The sequence below is a fragment of the Antedon mediterranea genome, chromosome 3, assembly GCF_964355755.1.
Source record: "Antedon mediterranea chromosome 3, ecAntMedi1.1, whole genome shotgun sequence".
Lineage (NCBI taxonomy): Eukaryota > Metazoa > Echinodermata > Crinoidea > Comatulida > Antedonidae > Antedon > Antedon mediterranea.
Window position 1 is genome coordinate 26,618,972 of NC_092672.1, and position 18,885 is coordinate 26,637,856.

At 35.1% G+C, this 18,885-nt stretch overlaps 1 protein-coding gene across 1 annotated transcript; it reads left to right on the top strand.

The window, feature by feature from the left end:
• The first annotated feature begins 1,268 nt into the window (after positions 1-1,268).
• On the top strand, positions 1,269-12,987 carry LOC140044226 (uncharacterized). The gene is made up of 3 exons (XM_072088703.1): positions 1,269-4,299; positions 5,285-5,456; positions 12,133-12,987. The coding sequence occupies exons 1-3, from the start codon at positions 1,269-1,271 to the stop codon at positions 12,923-12,925; spliced, it is 3,996 nt and encodes a 1,331-aa protein (XP_071944804.1). The 3' UTR covers positions 12,926-12,987.
• Positions 12,988-18,885: the final 5,898 nt, after the last annotated feature.

An 18,885-nucleotide genomic window follows, 5' to 3' on the forward strand; every position in this document is an offset into this window, starting at 1 on the left:
GTTTTCCGTCGTTTAGGAACCAGGTCCTCGCTGAATTTTATTTTAAGGTGAGAGCAAAGAATATAAGAAGAACATTTCTTTCCAATGTTTTCCACCGTCGTTCAGACTGCAAATCCTCGCAGAATTTCATTTTAAGGTAAGAACAAAGAATATAAGAACATTTCTTTCTAACGTTTTCCACGATCGTTCAGGCTGCAAGTACTCGCTGAATTAAATTTCAAGGTGAGAACAAGGAAAAACAAATATTTGTTGATGATTTATTCATGGCGTGGAGTAAAATATATAGACGGATACAGAAGAATGAAAATAATGACACTTCCACGCTAAATGATACAGAATTAAAAATAATTTACAAACTAGTCCACTTTAAATTAGAATAGTATTTTACAATGGTCTCAGAATCTTTTTTATTTATTATTTTGTAGGTTCTTTCCACTTTTATTTCTTCATCTGGTAAAATATTGAGTTACAATATAAAATACAGTGTAATAACACGTAAATGTTAGTATAATGCCATACAGTCATTTCCTTACTGTTTTGGTAAAATAAATAAATGTTGATTTTATTTAATTTAGAGCGAATGATTTTCTTGTATTTTCTACCGCTAAACATTATTTTATTAAGTAACATTCATTTTGTTCTACTCATTATTTGTATATATTTTCCTAAGTTGTGTAATCATCTTGGCATTATTTTTTAATTATTTGTTTTCCTTTTCCTGTGATACATCACCACCAAATTCATCTTTTAACATAACGGTTGTATTTGACATAACATACAAAAATGTTGTTTTCCAACATTGTATTCAATCCATTAAGCGATTATGAAATAAGTTTATTTTGTGTTTTAGGTAAGCAAACTTTATACATTACATTAGTAAATATGGAAAGGATTGTCTGACTGTCATTTGTAACGTTATCATTTTCCTCTATCGTATCAATATTATTGCGTATAAATCAATCTGGTTTCTCAACTCATTTTGATATATAATTGCTCAATAAAAAAAAAAATGATGTCCGATTTTGGTAAACTTTGGATATGATGTTCATGTTCACCATATAAACCATATATATATAACAAATTCTGTTGCAATTTGTTCTATGTTTTACTGGACTAAATTGGTTACCCAAAACTGAAAATAAATTACATTATTGAAATAATATATATATATATATATATATGTTTCTTTCCTATAGGACAGATCACATAATTGAATAAGAAAGGTGAACTGTTTCAGAAGACAGGTGTAACCTTATAAACAGTACAGTATGGGTTCCAGTCAGAGTAAAGGACCGATCAATGTACCAGCATTGGGGAGACCGTTCAGACTTGGTATGCTGTATGATTGTCTTAATGAGAAACTCATCCATGGAATTACCCTGTGGGATAATGATTACCTGCAACATCACCTTGTTTCACAACCCCAGGTGTCAGCAAACTTTAAAATACACACTGAAGAATCCATAGCAGACAAAGCCAATGCCCTAGATATTAATGCAAGCTTGAAACTTAGTATTCTAGGTGGTCTTGTTGAGGTGTCTGGTTCAGCTAAATATCTTAATGATCGCAAGTCATCCAATAACACGGTCAGAGTATCGATGCATTACAAGTGTACCACCAAGTTTGAGGAGATAACAATGGAACACATGGACAAAGGAAAGATCATGCACCATGATGTGTTCGAATACGGGATTGCTACTCATGTTGTGATTGGTATAAAGTATGGTGGCCAGGCTTTCTTTGTCTTTGAAAAGCAGTTTTCTGAAAGAGAGACACAAAAGAATGTACATGGAGATTTACATGATGCCATTAAAGCATTACCAGGAATTGCTTCTTTGGACTCGACAGAGAATCTAAAAGACAAAGTGGATGGTTTTGAATTTATATTTTATGGAGACTGTATTCCTCCCACCAACCCTACCACCTATCTCGATGCTGTGAAGTTGTATAAAGATCTTCCGAAACTGATGGGAAAAGCTAAAAACTCAGTTCCTATGCATGTATGGCTTTACCCACTGGAAAAGTTAGATAGCAAAGCAGCAAAGTTGGTCAGAGAAATCAGTTTTACTCTGGTTGACAGAACAGAAAAAACCTTAGAACAATTACAAAGCTTGGAAATAAGGTGCAAAGACCTAGCAGGATCCGAACCATGTCAAAAGTTTCATGTTATAAGAAAGACAATAAACAACTTCCAGGAAATGATAGAAGAGTATAAATTCACTTTTCAGAAGCAAATAATGCAAGTATTACCTAATATTCGAAGAGGTGGTTCATATGAAGTTGTTTTAGAAGACATAATAGAGAAAAGAAAAACGTCGCCTTTTGATCATAGACATCTTTCCAATTGGATGGAAGAAGCGGAAGCTCTCGTCCGAGTGGCTGGCACATATGTTAGTAGCATGAGTGAAATCCATTTTGCCCACTCACCTGGAGTTTTTTCAGCAACCATTTTTAACCCAAGCAATAGATATATCGTATGCTTCACAATGCGCTTTGTAAAGAAATCAAAATTACTAACAGCCATGCAGAGTTATCTTAGGAGAATAAAAGATGCTGATTACAACTGTGATGGAGAAAATGTATCTAAAGATTATCTTTATGACGCCCTTGCAGACACAATTGTTCAGAATGCACGCCAATTTAAAGAATTTGCTGCAGCAAATACAGGATCATCGGGAACATGTTTTATCGTTCATGAGGACAAAAAGGAACTTGAAAACCCAGGAGGTTTTATATTTCTGTATAAAGATGGAAAACTGATGGATCGGAATTTTAAGCCTCCTTCAAAGCCAGGTAGACCTACATTTGTTGACTCAACTCATGATAGCATCCAGTTAAAATGGAAAGTCCCAGATCAAGGTGTCTCGATTATCACTTATTACGTAGTGTCCTATAAGCAAAGTAATGATTCTGAAACTGATTGGACCACAGTCTCTACTTCCAACAAAAAATGTTCATTTACGGCAAACGATTTAAAGATTGCCTCTGTATACTTATTTCAGGTGAAGGCAGTTTGTGAAGCCGGAGTAAGCAGAGCCAGTGTAGAGAGTGAACCAATGACCACTGGCCCAACATGTCCTCCTAGTAAACCAGAAGTTAAGCTTGCAGCAGGTCTTGTTATTGGTGTTAAATGGAACTCTCCTGATATCATTGCTGAAAATGTGGATATAAAAGTTTATGATGTTCAATATTGCATGATGGACACCACTGCTGAAACCGGACACATTGAAGTAGATAAAATGATCTGGTGTGATATGATGCCTGTTTTACACAATACACCGGAAGCAGAACACAAGGCTATAAATAACAAGATCTACATGTATCGAGTTCGTGCTGACTGTGGTGATGCTGGACAGAGCAAATACAGCCCGACAAGTGAGGCTATCTGCCTAAATATTTCGCAAGAAATAAAAAATGAAAATATCTTGCTTAATTCAAGGCTTGTTTACACCGGCTCGCCATCGGTGTATGCACTAAATTTGGAGGAAGTTGTGAAAATAGAATCAGAAAAAATCCACAAATATGAATTTGGAAATCGTAACAGAAACAAACCAACTATCGACAAAGTCATTATGCTTGTAGGTGCAACAGGAGCAGGAAAGTCAACTTTTATCAATGGGCTGATCAATTATGTATTTGGTGTAAAATGGGAGGATCGTTATCGCTTCAAACTGGTTCATGAAGATTTCAAAACTACACAGGCAACTTCACAGACAACTTCCATAACATCCTACACAATCCATCATCAGAATGGTTTCCAGGTACCCTATACGCTGACCATCATTGACACCCCTGGAATTGGTGACACATCAGGCATCAGTCGAGACAAAGAAATAACCAAACAAATTCGCAGCTTCTATTCTACTAAAGGAATATGTGGTATCGACCATATAGATGCTATAGGATTTGTGGCTCAAGCTGCATTGGCGAGACTGACACCAACACAAAAGTATATTTTTGACTCAATCTTGTCATTGTTGGGGAAGGATATTGCTGATAACATCTTTATCCTAGTCACTTTTGCAGATGGACAGAAACCACCAGTTATGGTAGGTATCAAAGAAGCTCAACTCCCATATAAAGGATATTACAAGTTTAACAATTCTGCTTTGTTCGCTCAAAACAGAGCTGATGGTGAGGTGCCGGAAGATGAAGAGAAAGACGAGGAAGAAGAAGAGGGCGGAGGTTTTGATAATATGTTCTGGCAAATGGGAACAAAAAGTTTCAAACAGTTCTGTACCAAGCTGGCAGCAATTGAGCCAAAAAGCTTATTATTGACCAAGGATGTCTTGGATGAGCGTAGTTGTCATATTATTTAGGTTGTGATTCTCTGTGTTTAGAGAAGGATGCTTTAGACCAGGTCCGCCTTATATTTTTAGCCAATCAAAATCGTATAATTGTTGGAGGGAAAATGTTATCCTCCTCTGAAGCCTATAATTTGCATGTCCAGTATAAAAGTGGAATGTAATAGATATTAAAGGGAAGAGAGAATAAGATCAGAGTAGATAAACGGAAAGATGATAAAGAAAATATTAAGGCTTGACTGGTAGTGGTAGAAAGATGTATTAATCGAATTACAAGGAATAAAAGTTCTAGTTGAGTTAAATATACTTTTTGTATAAAATATCATTCAGTGACAGCAGTGTACGTCGAGTGGATATACGCCTGAGAAAGCTCGGAACCAACTAAAAGATAAATATTCACTACATGGTGGCAGCGGTGGAAATTTTTGTTTAAGATACATGATTTAAGTATCAAGAAGAAGAAGAAGAAGAAGTGACAGTGCCTACTCTACGGGCCTGTTAAATCAGTAACCAAAAAGTTAAATGGTTACGAAGATCTGGATTCCTGACAGTTTTTATACCGTGCGTTGTTTGGATATTACAACGAAGAAGAAGTACTGTTGAGCTCAAGACTGCTGGATATTCATCGGAGATACTGTATATATTCACCGAGGTCTGAAAGAAGAAGACTGAAGTAACAGAAGGAAGCCCAGTAAATTTGGAGAAGATTTGCAAAGCTGACTTTGTAAACTAATTTTTATTTCGAAAGTAAATTTTTGTACGGAGCGAACTTGGAACGTTGTTTGTGACTTTGAAGTAAATTAATGTCTTAGATTGTATTGCATTTATAAATTTATGTGGATTTCATATTTTTACATATCTGAATGGAATCAAGGTAATACAAATACTTTTATAACATATTTTGTATACATAAGTTTACATATTTCATTAGTAAAATTATGTTATTAGCATGACAACTTTAAGATCGGGTAAAAATATAGATAAGACTATGTCAGACAAAGATACTAGGGAAGATATGGTTGACCAAGTCAATGAAATGTATGATAACATGGCTAGGGATATTGATTTGCCCGAAATACCCGGCGGTATGCCTAAAGATATGATGCTCGAATATTTTCGAATGAAGTTCGAGGCCGAGGCCGAAAACAAAAAGTTAGAATTACAATACCAACAAGACCAATTAAGATTAGAAGCAGATATAGAGCAAAGAAAAATTGAATCACAAGAAAGAGTGAAAATGATGGAATTAGAAAATAGGTCTAGCTACAGTAATGCTAGGAATATAGTAGATGAAATGAAGGTAAAGGTTCCTACTTTGAAGGAATGAGATGATATTGATATATATTTTAGAACATTTGAACACTTGGCAGAAGCCACAGGTTGGGATAAGAATACGTGGTCCGCTAGGTTAGCACCTGAACTGTCTGGTAAAGCTAGGACAGCATATGCATCCTTAACCGTAAAAGAATGTGTAGATTATGATACCTTAAAGAAGGCAATCTTAGAAAAGTATGATGTGTCCGCAGAAACCTACAGATTTAAATTTAGAAATTCAAACAGAGTTAAAGATATGTCCATCAGGGAATGGCTGAATGAGCTCTCCCATTATTTAAAATGTTGGATGAAATGTGCTAATGTAAAAGAAGATGATGCTGCAGGCATTATTGAAATGATTATAATGGAACAGGCACTTGATAAAATGCCTGAAGATCTGAGGCTTTATCTTAGAGATAAACAAGTAAATAAGAGCTATGATATGGCTATGATAGCCGATGATTATATAGCTAATAGAGGTGGCCGTGGCTATTGGAATGCCGTAAATTCTGAAAATAAGCCTACGTATTATAAGGGCCAAGAAAATAGTAAACCTGGAGCTAGGCAGCAAGGATACAATAGGTATCGCGGAAGGGGAGGCAAATTCCATAACTATGGTAGAAATTTCCAACAGAGAGAACCTTCAAATGAATGGATTAATGGCCTATGCTTCAATTGTAAGGAGAAGGGACATAAAATAGGGGATTGTCCTAAGATGGTAGCAAAAGGAAAGACTAAGTGACACTAAGAAGGGCCCGAATGTAAAAGATGGCTTAAGATGTGAAGGAATAAAATCAGATAGACCCCAAGTAGTTATGGATAGTGTAGAAAATAAAATGGAGAAGTGTATAATACCAGGAAAATTAGAAGGACAGGATATAACTATGCTTAGAGACTCGGGATGTACCCAGTCAGCTGTTAAGGAAAGTCTAGTGCCTAACAAATGTTACTTGCCAGGAAAATGGGTTACGTTAAGAGGTATAGGAGGCGATATTACCGTCCCCTTAGCTGAGGTAGCTATAGAAAGTAAGATAGTGACAGGAAAAGTGATTGTAGCCGTAATCGAAGGATTACAGAGGGATATGTTATTGGGTCATGATTTGGACCAGAATTGTGGGGAAACAATGGCTAAAGAAATGTTCGTCCTAACTAGGGAGCAAGCCAGAATAGAAAATGATGTTAGAATACAAGACGAAATGATATTGTTAGGGAAAGATAGTAACTTTAATCCGATAGAAGAGCCGCCTAAAGAAACTAATGTACAGTTGTTGAAAACAGTAGTAAATGACAACAAAGTAAATAAAACTAAGTGTTTAGATGATATGAATGGAACAGAAATGAATAATTTGTTTGACGAAAATGAGGATAAAGCTAAAGATAAAACAGTCAGCACAAGCTGAACCTAACTAAACAAGAACTGATCAAATTGCAAACTAATGACGACTCACTCAAAGGAGTGTTTGACAGGGTAGTCCCTATAGAAGAAATAGGTCAGCATAGGGTATGTTTCTTTATGAGACAAGGTATATTGATGAGAAATTGGAGTAGTATTAAAGATAAGAATAACCAAGTGGAACAGATTGTATTACCCACTCAGTGTAGACAGGGTGTATTACACTTAGGTCATAATGTGCCATTTGCAGGTCACATGGGTGTTGAGAAAACTAAAAGTAGGATCCTGAACCAATTCTATTGGCCAGGTATATTTAAAGATGTGGTAGTCTATTGTAAAGTCTGTAAGCAATGCCAAAAGGTAGATAAGGGTAAAAGTAAAAGGAAACATACTTTGATACCATTACCGATTATAAGTACACCATTTAAACGTTAAGCGATAGACATTGTTGGACCCTTATCTAGAACAAGCCGTAATAACAAATATATGCTTACTATAATTGACTATGCTACGAGATATCCCGATGCTATCCCGTTACCCAATGTTAGAGCTGAAACAGTAGCCAGGGCTCTAATAGAAGTCTTTACTAGAGTAGGATTACCCGAAGAGATTGTACATGATCAAGGAACTAATTTCATGTCTTCAATTATGCAATCTATATGTAGTATGTTGGGGATTAATCAATTATTGACTACAGTGTACCACCCCCAAAGCAATGGGCTTGTTGAAAGATTTCACGGTACATTGAAAAATATGATAAGGACACTTACAGTTAAGCAAAGAAAAAATTGGGATAACTACATACCCCCCTTTCTGTTTGCATACAGAGAAGTTCCTAGTAAAGCGACGGGCCATTCACCTTTTAAATTGCTTTATGGTAGAGAGGTGAGGGGACCCTTGAGTTTACTCAAAAGTAATTGGGTAGAAGATGAAGAAACATCTACTGATGTTATCAAATACATGTTAGACATAAGAGAAAAAATGGAGGAATTAATGAAAGATGCTAATGTAAACAAACTTGAACAACAAGAAATTATGTCCCACAATTATAACAAGAATGCTATTGATAGAGAATTTGTAGAAGGGGACAAAGTGTTGATATTCCTTCCAGTAGGAAATAGTAAGTTAGACAGTAAATGGCAAGGCCCCTTCACTGTTACAAAAAAGGTCAATGATGTAAATTATGAAATATACATAGGAGGTAGAAGAAAAGAAAAACAAATTCTACATGTTAATATGTTAAAGAGATGGTATGATAAAGTAGAAATAAGTAAAGATGGTTATTATGTAGTAACAAATGTTCAGTCGATAGAAGAAGTAGACTTAAATGAAACAGTCCATGAAAATGAGTTAGATAGTGAAATAGACATAGGATTGTCTTATCATCAATCACAAACATGGAGAGATGTTAACGTTAGTAGTAATTTAAATGATACACAAACTAAACAATTAACAGAATTGTTAAAGTACCACCAGAATGTATTCTCGGATGTACCAGGTAGAACTCACTTAGTGACACATGAAATTAAGACTAATGGTGAAATGCCTATAAGGCATAGGGCATATAGAACGCCCCAAGCATTAAAGGGTAAATTGAAAGAAGAATTAGATAGTATGTTGGCTATGGGTATAATAGAACCTACAGTTAGTGCCTATGCTGCACCTATTATTGCCCTGAAGAAAGGCCAGAATCAAATTAGAATGGTGACAGATTTTAGATCACTAAATAAGACTACACAATTTGACCCTTATGTTATGCCTCGCATAGACGAAATGTTGGATGAGGTATCATCCGCAATATACATAACTACGTTAGATCTTACTAAAGGATTTTACCAGGTGCCTCTGGATCCTAAGACCAAAGACAAATCAGCATTTATTACACAATTTGGACAGTATTGTTACAATGTACTTCCATTTGGTATGCAAAATAGCTCTAGTACTTTCCAAAGATTAATGGATAAGGTATTACAAGGTACTGAGGGATATGCTAAGGCATATATAGATGTCATATGTATTTATAGTCAAACTTGGAAAGATCATATTTTTCATTTGAATGATGTATTAGAAAGATAGTAGTGCTGGATTGACAGCAAAGCCTTTGAAATGTAAAATTGCCTATGCTCAGGTAGAATTTCTGGGGCATAAGATTGGTAATGGAGAAATTAGACCCATGATTGATAAGGTTGAGGCTGTGGAAAAGTTTCCCAGACCTTTGTCTAAGAAACAAGTCCGATCATTTCTCGGATTAACTGGCTATTACAGAAAATTTGTACAGAACTATGCCGATATTGCTAAGCCATTGATTGATTTAACTTTAAAGAGTAAAAGTAATACCGTTAAGTGGAATGAACAATGTGAAAATGCCTTTGTAACTTTAAAGAAACGACTTACTGATGATAATGTATTAAAAGCCCCAAATTTTGATAAGATGTTTATATTGCAAACCGATGCCTCAAATTATGGCATAGGTGCAGTGCTGAGCCAAATATATGGTGAGGGTAATGATTATCCAATTGTGTACTTAAGTAGAAAGTTATCTGTACATGAGCAGAGATATTCTGTGCCAGAAAAAGAGTGCCTCTCTATTGTTTGGGCTATCAATAAACTTAAGTATTATCTGTATGGTTGTGAATTTCAAGTTCATACTGACCACCAGGCATTGAGATGGATGGACTCAATGAAGGGTGCCAATGTTAGACTTATGAGATGGGCTCTGTTTTTACAAGGATATACATTTAAAGTTATTTACAAGAAAGGATCATTAAATGGAAATGCAGATGGATTAAGCCGTGCATAAATAATATTATAGAGGTGTTATTTGTAGATAGTTGATAGTAAAATGGTTTTAAATGTTAAATTTTTGGAAAGATTGACACAATCTTTTTCCCAAAAAGGGGAATGTCATATTATTTAGGTTGTGATTCTCTGTGTTTAGAGAAGGATGCTTTAGACCAGGTCCGCCTTATATTATTAGCCAATCAAAATCGTATAATTGTTGGAGGGAAAATGTTATCCTCCTCTGAAGCCTAAAATTTGCATGTCCAGTATAAAAGTGGAATGTAATCATAGTTGCCATTTCTGGCATTATTATGCTTTTTGGCATTATTTAGAGGCCCACGGCATCTGGCATAATGCCGCGGCATTATTTAGCCGTTTTTAGCATAATCTGGCATAATTTTGTGTTTTTTGAACAACCAAAAAAATAATATACCACAGAACAAAAATAAAATATTTTGTTTAATCTTGCAATTTAATACATATCACCTTACACAATATCATATTGTACAAAACAGATCTGTTCGGGTTTTCCGTACAATAGTTCTTCCATCCTTTTGTTTCGGACTTAAATAGACTCTTCGGATAGGAAGGCTGCTCGAGAACTACCGTGTGTGCGATATAGGCAGCACAACAAATCCGAAGAGGCTAGCTATTGGCCAATTATGTTGCTCTATTTCAGAGACCATGCAGGTTATTGGATCCCCAGATATAGAGACAATTGAACGAAAACATTATGAAAGGGGTTTTGTCGTTTCAGTTCATAATTATAAGTGGCCGCACCTCGTCATTTCCAGTAACTAATTAGAAGCTCTAATTTTAAAAAGAATTTCTTCTAGGAGAATTTGTTTTCCATATTTCAAATTATGTTCCATTTGCATCGTCGTAGCAACCCTATTTTTCCAAATGTTCTTCACCTCTAAGCCGGCCCCAGTAGTGACCATGTGGGCGAGGTAATTTTTATTTAATATTAAGTGCCATTTCCGCCCATCGAGCAGCTCTATTTTTCCATTTTTTTTACCTCACCCCCAACCATGGTGGGGCTGAGGTCATGGAGACACATATATATTTTTATTTCCTATTTTAAATTATAATTGCCATTTTAAAAACTATGATGGGCTAAGATCCTGGAGGTACTAATAAATATATTTTTATTTCATATTTGAAATTAATTAGTGCCATTTCCGCCCATTGAACAGCTCTATTTTTCCAAATTTTCTTACCTCAGCACCAGCCATGGTGGAGCTCGAGGTCCTGGAGACACTTAATATATATTTTTATTTCCTATTTTAAATTATAATTGCCATTTTCGAACTATGGTGGGCTAAGATCCTGGAGGTACTAATAAATATATTTTTATTTCACTAAAATTAAGTGCCATTTCCGGCCATTGAGTAGCTCTATTTTTCCAAATTTTTGTACCTCCAGTCCCAACCATGGTGGGGCTGAGGTCCTGGAGACACTTAATATATATTTTGATTTCCTATTTTCAATTATAATTGCCATTTTCGAACTATGGTGGGCTAAGATCCTGGAGACACTAATAAATATATTTTTATTTCATATAAATTAAGTGGCATTTAAATCAGCATTTTTCAAAATTTTCTTATCAACCATGGTGGGGCTGAGGTCCTGGAGACACTTAATATATTTTTATTTCCTATTTTAAATTATAATTGCCATTTTCTAATTATGGTGGGCTAAGATCCTTTCATTTGAAATTAAGTGCAAAGATCGAGCAGCTCTCATATTTCAGCTCAAAAATTCTAAATTTCCATGGCTGTAACAGGTTTTTGTTGGGGGGTGGGGGGAGAAGGGTTCGTGGGTTGGTGTTTCTTTCATTTGCAATTACCATTTTCGCACCCCAGATATTTTTAGAATTATTAGTTATTACTCACAAAACTAAAAATACAATTTTTGAACGGCATAGGGATACAATTTAGGTCAGTTGGGGTTTTACAAACGTTTATTAGACTTACAACCGTTGGTGGCGCTGTTTAGGGCCAAATTTTAGGGATCTGGCATTTTTTTTCCCAATCTGGCATTATTTGAGACAGGATATGGCATAATTTAAATTTTATCGCTGGCAACGCTGAATGTAATAGATAGTAAAGGGAAGAGAGAATAAGATCAGAGTAGATAAACGGAAAGATGATAAAGAAAATATTAAGGCTTGACTGGTAGTGGTAGAAAGATGTATTAATCGAATTACAAGGAATAAAAGTTCTAGTTGAGTTAAATATACTTTTTGTATAAAATATCATTCAGTGACAGCAGTGTACGTCGAGTGGATATACGCCTGAGGAAGCTCGGAACCAACTAAAAGATAAATATTCACTACAGTAGTCATCTGGAAACATACATTGTTGGGATACAAAGTGGAATTCAAACAGGGCTAAATAAACTTGAACAACTTAAGAAGGAAGATGAACTTCTCCGGCAGTACCAGAAAGATATTGACATGAATAAAGAATTTAAGTACAGAGTAGAAGAGGAAAAGGCTGTTTATGAAGAAATTCCAACAGGTACATACATCACTAACTGCATGACATGCAACAGGACATGCCATTACCCTTGTGGTATCCCAGACGATGATTCTAAAAGTCTATGTTCCGCAATGAGTGATAATAACTGTCAGGTATGCGCAAACCAATGTCACTGGAGCATGCATAAAAATATGACATATCAAATTGTGATTGAAAGGCATACTGTCGAGAAAAACTCTGAAGATCTGAAGAAGCGTTACGAGGATGCAAAAGGGGCCAAAATGTCTGCTCAGCAAATCATGAACAACATTTCAGAGGAATTTGAGGATGTCCAGTTTAAAGTTTTGGAATTAACAGAGGATATTCGCAAGAGTTTGAATCGACTTCAGGAGATTGCTCTTCTTCCAAATCCATTGTCATCAGTTGAATATATTGATATCCTGATCCAAAACACAAAGGATGAAGCAAAACCTGGATGGCTAGAAACTGTCAAACAACTGAATAATTTGAGAGAAAATGCCAAACTTTTAAAGAATGTTAAGAAAAAAAATTATGATCCGTTTCAGCAGTACATATCTATTGAGCATACACTACCAAGAAGAGAAAAACAGGGCAGAATGGGTAGATTAAAATCGTGGTTAGGAGTTTAAATCCATGCTATGAATCTGGATACAGTACTGCTATCGTTTTCCAATGGTCGATTTTCCACCAACTGCTCATGATCAGAGGAGCATTATCTTATTCTTTTACTAGTAACTAATGTTTAGAAGTAATGTAATACTTTGGAATTATGTACGTTACGTATATTACCTCCTCCAAATTTATGTTTGGGATATTTGTGGGTCTATGTCCGGTCTGTGTGTTTGCCTGTTAGCAGGATAACGTCAGAAATAAAAGACAATCTTTACCAAATTTACAGATATCTTCAACCACAGATAGAGATATGGTCACGGAAGACACCATAATGTTAGATGAAATCCGGACAATGGTCCCAATTATGAACTACTTTAATAGTTTACTAATTCTAGAACATTTACCAAATTAAAACCAAGGACATTTATACAGTTGCTACAAATGATCTCATTACATTTTGGAGGTAATCCGGACCGTACCAGGATCCCAATTATGGACCACCTTTAGGCTGTGGGATGATGGCCAAATTATGAAATTGTGTGGTTACGCGTTAGTTTTGGAGGTCAGCCTTGGAGGAGGTATGTGATCTCTGATTGTTGTTTTTATAATTACTATTATATACTACAAGTTAATCATAATTTGATAATATAATAATAATAATATTATTACCATTATTATGTTCCTACTACTAATTGAAACAACATCTTTACATTGGTGACACACGTTCACACACATACAAATTCAAACAACAAACCAAATGTTAAACCAACCGACTCGATCGTAGTCGTAGTCGCACATCACTGAGATACATAAATATAAAACAATTAAGTATTTACTAAATATTACTCATTAATTCTATGCTAGATCTACCACAGTTTAAAATAATTTATTTAAGTTAAGTGTTTTGAGTATCTCTGAAACGGGAAAAGAGATATTTTACATCTGAAACATCCTAATCTGCAATCAAATACTTACTACAGTATTTGTTATGTAATTCATGTTTGATAGAGCTTTAACCAATGCATTGTGTGATTGCTTTATGAATATTTTATTTAAACTAATGTATACTATGTAATTGTGTACTTAGCTACGAAATAACTAGTTCTTTTGTTAGTCGTCGTCGTTTAATTGTAAAGGTTGAAAATGAAGCATACTGAAAGCTATTCTGGGATAGCGCTAGTTACATCCCGTTATGCGTGATTAAGTACGGTATCAATCAATCAATTTATTTGGAAATTGCACCTTTACATCGGTGGCACACACAGGAAATGGTGCATCCATATCTATATATAAATTTACGTAAGGGCAAAATTCGGTAAATTGCGCGTTATTTCTAGAATTTTTACTCGATGGTATATAAAGTTGGTTCGTACTTTCGGTACTGATTTTAACCACCTGATGTAACCCTGTTTACTAATTAAATTAAGTTAGATAATTAGTTATTGACGATTAAAACGAATTTAGGTTCAACGATTTGCCCCAAATAGGGGTGTTTTCCGATCGTGATATACACTGTCTAATGGATGTCCATCTTGAAAAATACCCGCCACAAAAATGCGAGGAGGCTTCGCATTTTCCGATCTCCTCCTACGATAATTGTTTTTAGTCGCGTGGAAGCGACTCTATAGTTTACTATGTCGGTCGGTCGGTCGGTCTGGTATCACTATGCGTTTTATCGCTTTCTGACCTTATCTTGATATCAGTTTAATTTAGCTAAGTCAATTTTTCACAGTATATTCCCTTATGGCCAGGAATCGATGTGGTTACGTTTTCACGGTGCGCAATAAAAAATTACGCGGTGTAGGCACGATTTAACGAAATCACATTTGTAATCATATCTTCACAACAATGAATCACAATTAAATAAAATTTGGTACTCATACATTTTAGGGCATAAATCATCATATGGCAATACAATTACGTGCGTAGCGCATGTAACGCATGCGTACGCGCGCTTAACATTTTCAACATTTATTTTCGATGAAGAGTACGTTTCAGGCAATTTTAAGCGTTTACAAAAATGCCCTGAGTGCGCAGATTTTTGCGCGCGCACTGCGCGTTAAATGTTATTGCGCACTCTTTTTGCCCGATTTCTGTTTTCTTGACTTACTTTTCCACTCGAAATTATGTTATACGAGCACGTCAAAAGTGACAGGCTACGAACGTGTAAATTAAAAAAATATAAATGTTTTTAAACATTTCAACATTTTTAAACATGTTCAGTAATTTTGGTCAGTTGGTAGGTTGGTCGGTCGGTCGGTAAACACTAATGAGCACGCGACTGCAACCATCTATATGGCCTTGTTAAAAGCTGAAAACCGGTTGAACAGCTAGAGTACAGCATCATAATGTTGAAGACAAGCCGATTTTCTTTAAAAAAATACTATTTTGATAGATGTAATATACGATTATACAAATGTATTGATGAATGGAACATCCCAATCTCTCAGTCTGCCAGAGTTTGGTTTAACACAAGTAGGTAAATTTATGAGCCCTTGGTTTAACACATACGGTAGAGGTAAATATATGGGCCCTTTGAGAATAAACTTGCAATACTTTGGCAATACTGTAAATACCTAATAACTATTTTTGGTCCTCATCATTTGAATCGAACATTTCTTACTGTGAATGTTCGTACTGTTAGATGTAATATAAAAATATATACAAATAAACTTTATTACTGAAATTGTGGATAGGCTCTACTGTTAGATATATAAACACATTATTATATACAAATAAACTTTATACTGACAGTTCCTTCTCAACGTTTGTATTAATTAATAATTACCAATAAAATAAACGTCGTAGTGGTGTATCGTGTATCGTCATGTACTTTAATATTTCAATCGATTATGACAGTGACAGTTTCAACAAAGTATTAAATCGCAAATGTTTTACTGTATTTAGAGGTATATTATTTATAGGCCTATAAAACATGAAAAAAATATTTCGTTACTGAGTGGATAAAGAATATATTTAAAAATTGTTCCCCTTTGTACCTATCCGCTTTCCCATCCCTCAACCCTAATGTTACATACAAAACACAAATTGGACTCAATTTGGGATATGTTTCTCCTTCGGACGTAATTCTCAGGGTGCTAATTTTAGTTGACTACATACATCATCGTGTCTATTTATTCGTTTCTGTAAACGACAATGTATTATAGTCCTGCGGTACGTACATTTGAAATCGCCAGTTTTGTTACGCTGAAATTACTGTGTATTCAAGAACCATCTGTGGGCACGACCTAGATGGTACGCGAGCGAATCGAGCGTACCATCTAGTTGATCACAATTAACATAAAATGACGGATACGGATACTTAAGCTAATTTAAATTAAAATTAGTACTATATACTGTGGCAATATTTGTCTGACATGAGTTGATACATTTTAGTTAAATATATTTATATATATATATACATAAAGAGGAAGTAGTTACAAAAATAATTGTTGATGAGGATATTAAATTATCATGATAGTTAATATTGAAATGGTTTCCTATACAGTATAGTAATAGCAATTATACATAGTGATACAAAATAATATATAAAAATACATTCACATAAAATCATAAGTTAATACGAAAAAAATCTTAACTATACTATACTTTTGTCTTGAAAGAATTTCATTTAGCTTCGATTTTGTATAGATGACAAATTTCGTTTTTGTAAAAGCACAAGTTAACGGAGTACTTACTCGAACGTTTCGATCTCTATCAGAGATCCTTCTCAACTGACTGCGGAGTGTTATGCAGCTTGGTCATTCTTGACGTCATCTGTTGATGACGTCGTACGCCTCCGGTTGTAGGTTGGAGGTTGTGCGGGGCTCGGCCAGGTGATGTGTCTATCAAATCATTGTACAAATGCGAGAGTTCGTGGGCTCCAGTGTCCCGGTTCATGGTCTTCTCCTTATTTCTCCTTATATGTAATGATTCTCTAATCTGTCTGTCTTTGCGTTTAGGCTCTTTGGTTAAGATGGTAGCCTCCCAGTTTGGTACATGATTGTGTTTTATGACATGTTCTGTAATGGCAGATTTGTGTATGATCGAAGATGTGGATGTTCTGGAGTCATTACTCACCCCGTGTTTGTTGTAACATCTTTTTTGTGATCATTAATTAGTGTTTGTAATGCCCTCCCTGTTTCCCCAATGTAAACTTGTGGACAGTTGCGGCAGGTGACTTCGTAGATTACTCCACATGTATCCATCTTCTCGATTTTATCTTTTGGGTGGACGAGGCTATTCTTGATTTTATTTTGGGGTAGGAAATAGGTTCCGACATTGTGATAGGAGAGAGTGCGTCGTATTCTTTCTGCCATTCCTTTTACGTAGGGGATTCCTATGCTACCTCGCATCTTGATCTTTTCCTTCTGTGGTTCGTGTCCTTTGTTCTTTTTTCTTTTTCTTTTTCGGTTTCTTCGATCATACACAAATCTGCCATTACAGAACATGTCATAAAACACAATCATGTACCAAACTGGGAGGCTACCATCTTAACCAAAGAGCCTAAACGCAAAGACAGACAGATTAGAGAATCATTACATATAAGGAGAAATAAGGAGAAGACCATGAACCGGGACACTGGAGCCCACGAACTCTCGCATTTGTACAATGATTTGATAGACACATCACCTGGCCGAGCCCCGCACAACCTCCAACCTACAACCGGAGGCGTACGACGTCATCAACAGATGACGTCAAGAATGACCAAGCTGCATTAACACTCCGCAGTCAGTTGAGAAGGATCTCTGATAGAGATCGAAACGTTCGAGTAAGTACTCCGTTAACTTGTGCTTTTACAAAAACGAAATTTGTCATCTATATACTATACTTAACTAAAAAAAAACAAAAAAACGTTATAAAGTAAATAATTATATTTAATGTAAGGTATAGCCTGTTAATCATTACTGTATTTATAGTTATACATTAGTAGTACCAGACTACTACAGTTTAGTAATAACAATAATACATGATACAAAATAATATATATAAAAATACATTCACATAGCGTCATAAATTAATATGAACAAAAAAAAAAAAAAAAAAAATCTTAACTATACTATACTTAACTAAAAAAATTCTTTATTTCGTTACAAAGTAGATATATTTAATGTAAGGTATATCATGTTAATCATTACTCTATTTACAGTTATATATTAGTAGTACCAGACTGGTATTTAAATCTTTAACATTTTGGTACGTGAAGCCCATGCTTGTTTTATATAGCTTTTGCAAAACATGTCAAATATTTCATTTACTTTATTAACAATTACTGGTTGCGTCCCAGTAGGAAGGCTAGTGTCACTTCCTAGGGTTAGTTTTAGTTTTAATACTGAGTTACCTAGTAGAAAGTACAACCAGAATGTATAGAGATTACTATTATATAGGTTACGTTCAAGTTTACAATATTCCGTTGAGCGTAGATCATCAAATTATTTGCATTTGAACATAAAATGTATAATGTCTTCTTTATCATTTTTACATATAGGAAATGTACCATCATTATCTTCTTCCCATATAGATTTCTTAAGGTTAAGTGCAAGTGTATTTGATCTTGCCTTAAATTTAAGACTTGCCCCTAAGAAATCTAATTTATCTAAAAGATACGGTTCTAGGCCTATATATGGTGTGGATTTAAGTGTGACATAATTCATCAATGAAGTTTTCTTTCTGGCTTGGTCAAAAATTTGGATACCATCAATACTTTTAATTATATTTTTTTGAAATGATTACCCATTGATTGTTAGTATCTGTCGTTAATTTAAACCTGTGGCTCATTCCACACGAGGCTAGAGTGTTTTGCATATGGTTGTACCATTTCCACTTAAATGTAGACGTATGACCAATGAATAGCATTACACTAAAAGCTACTTTGGGCCATCGACTCATATCCATCTTTACTAAACGATTAAAGACATCAATTCGTTGCATGTCTTGAATAAGACTTCCAACCTAGATCACCGTACAAAGCTTCCTT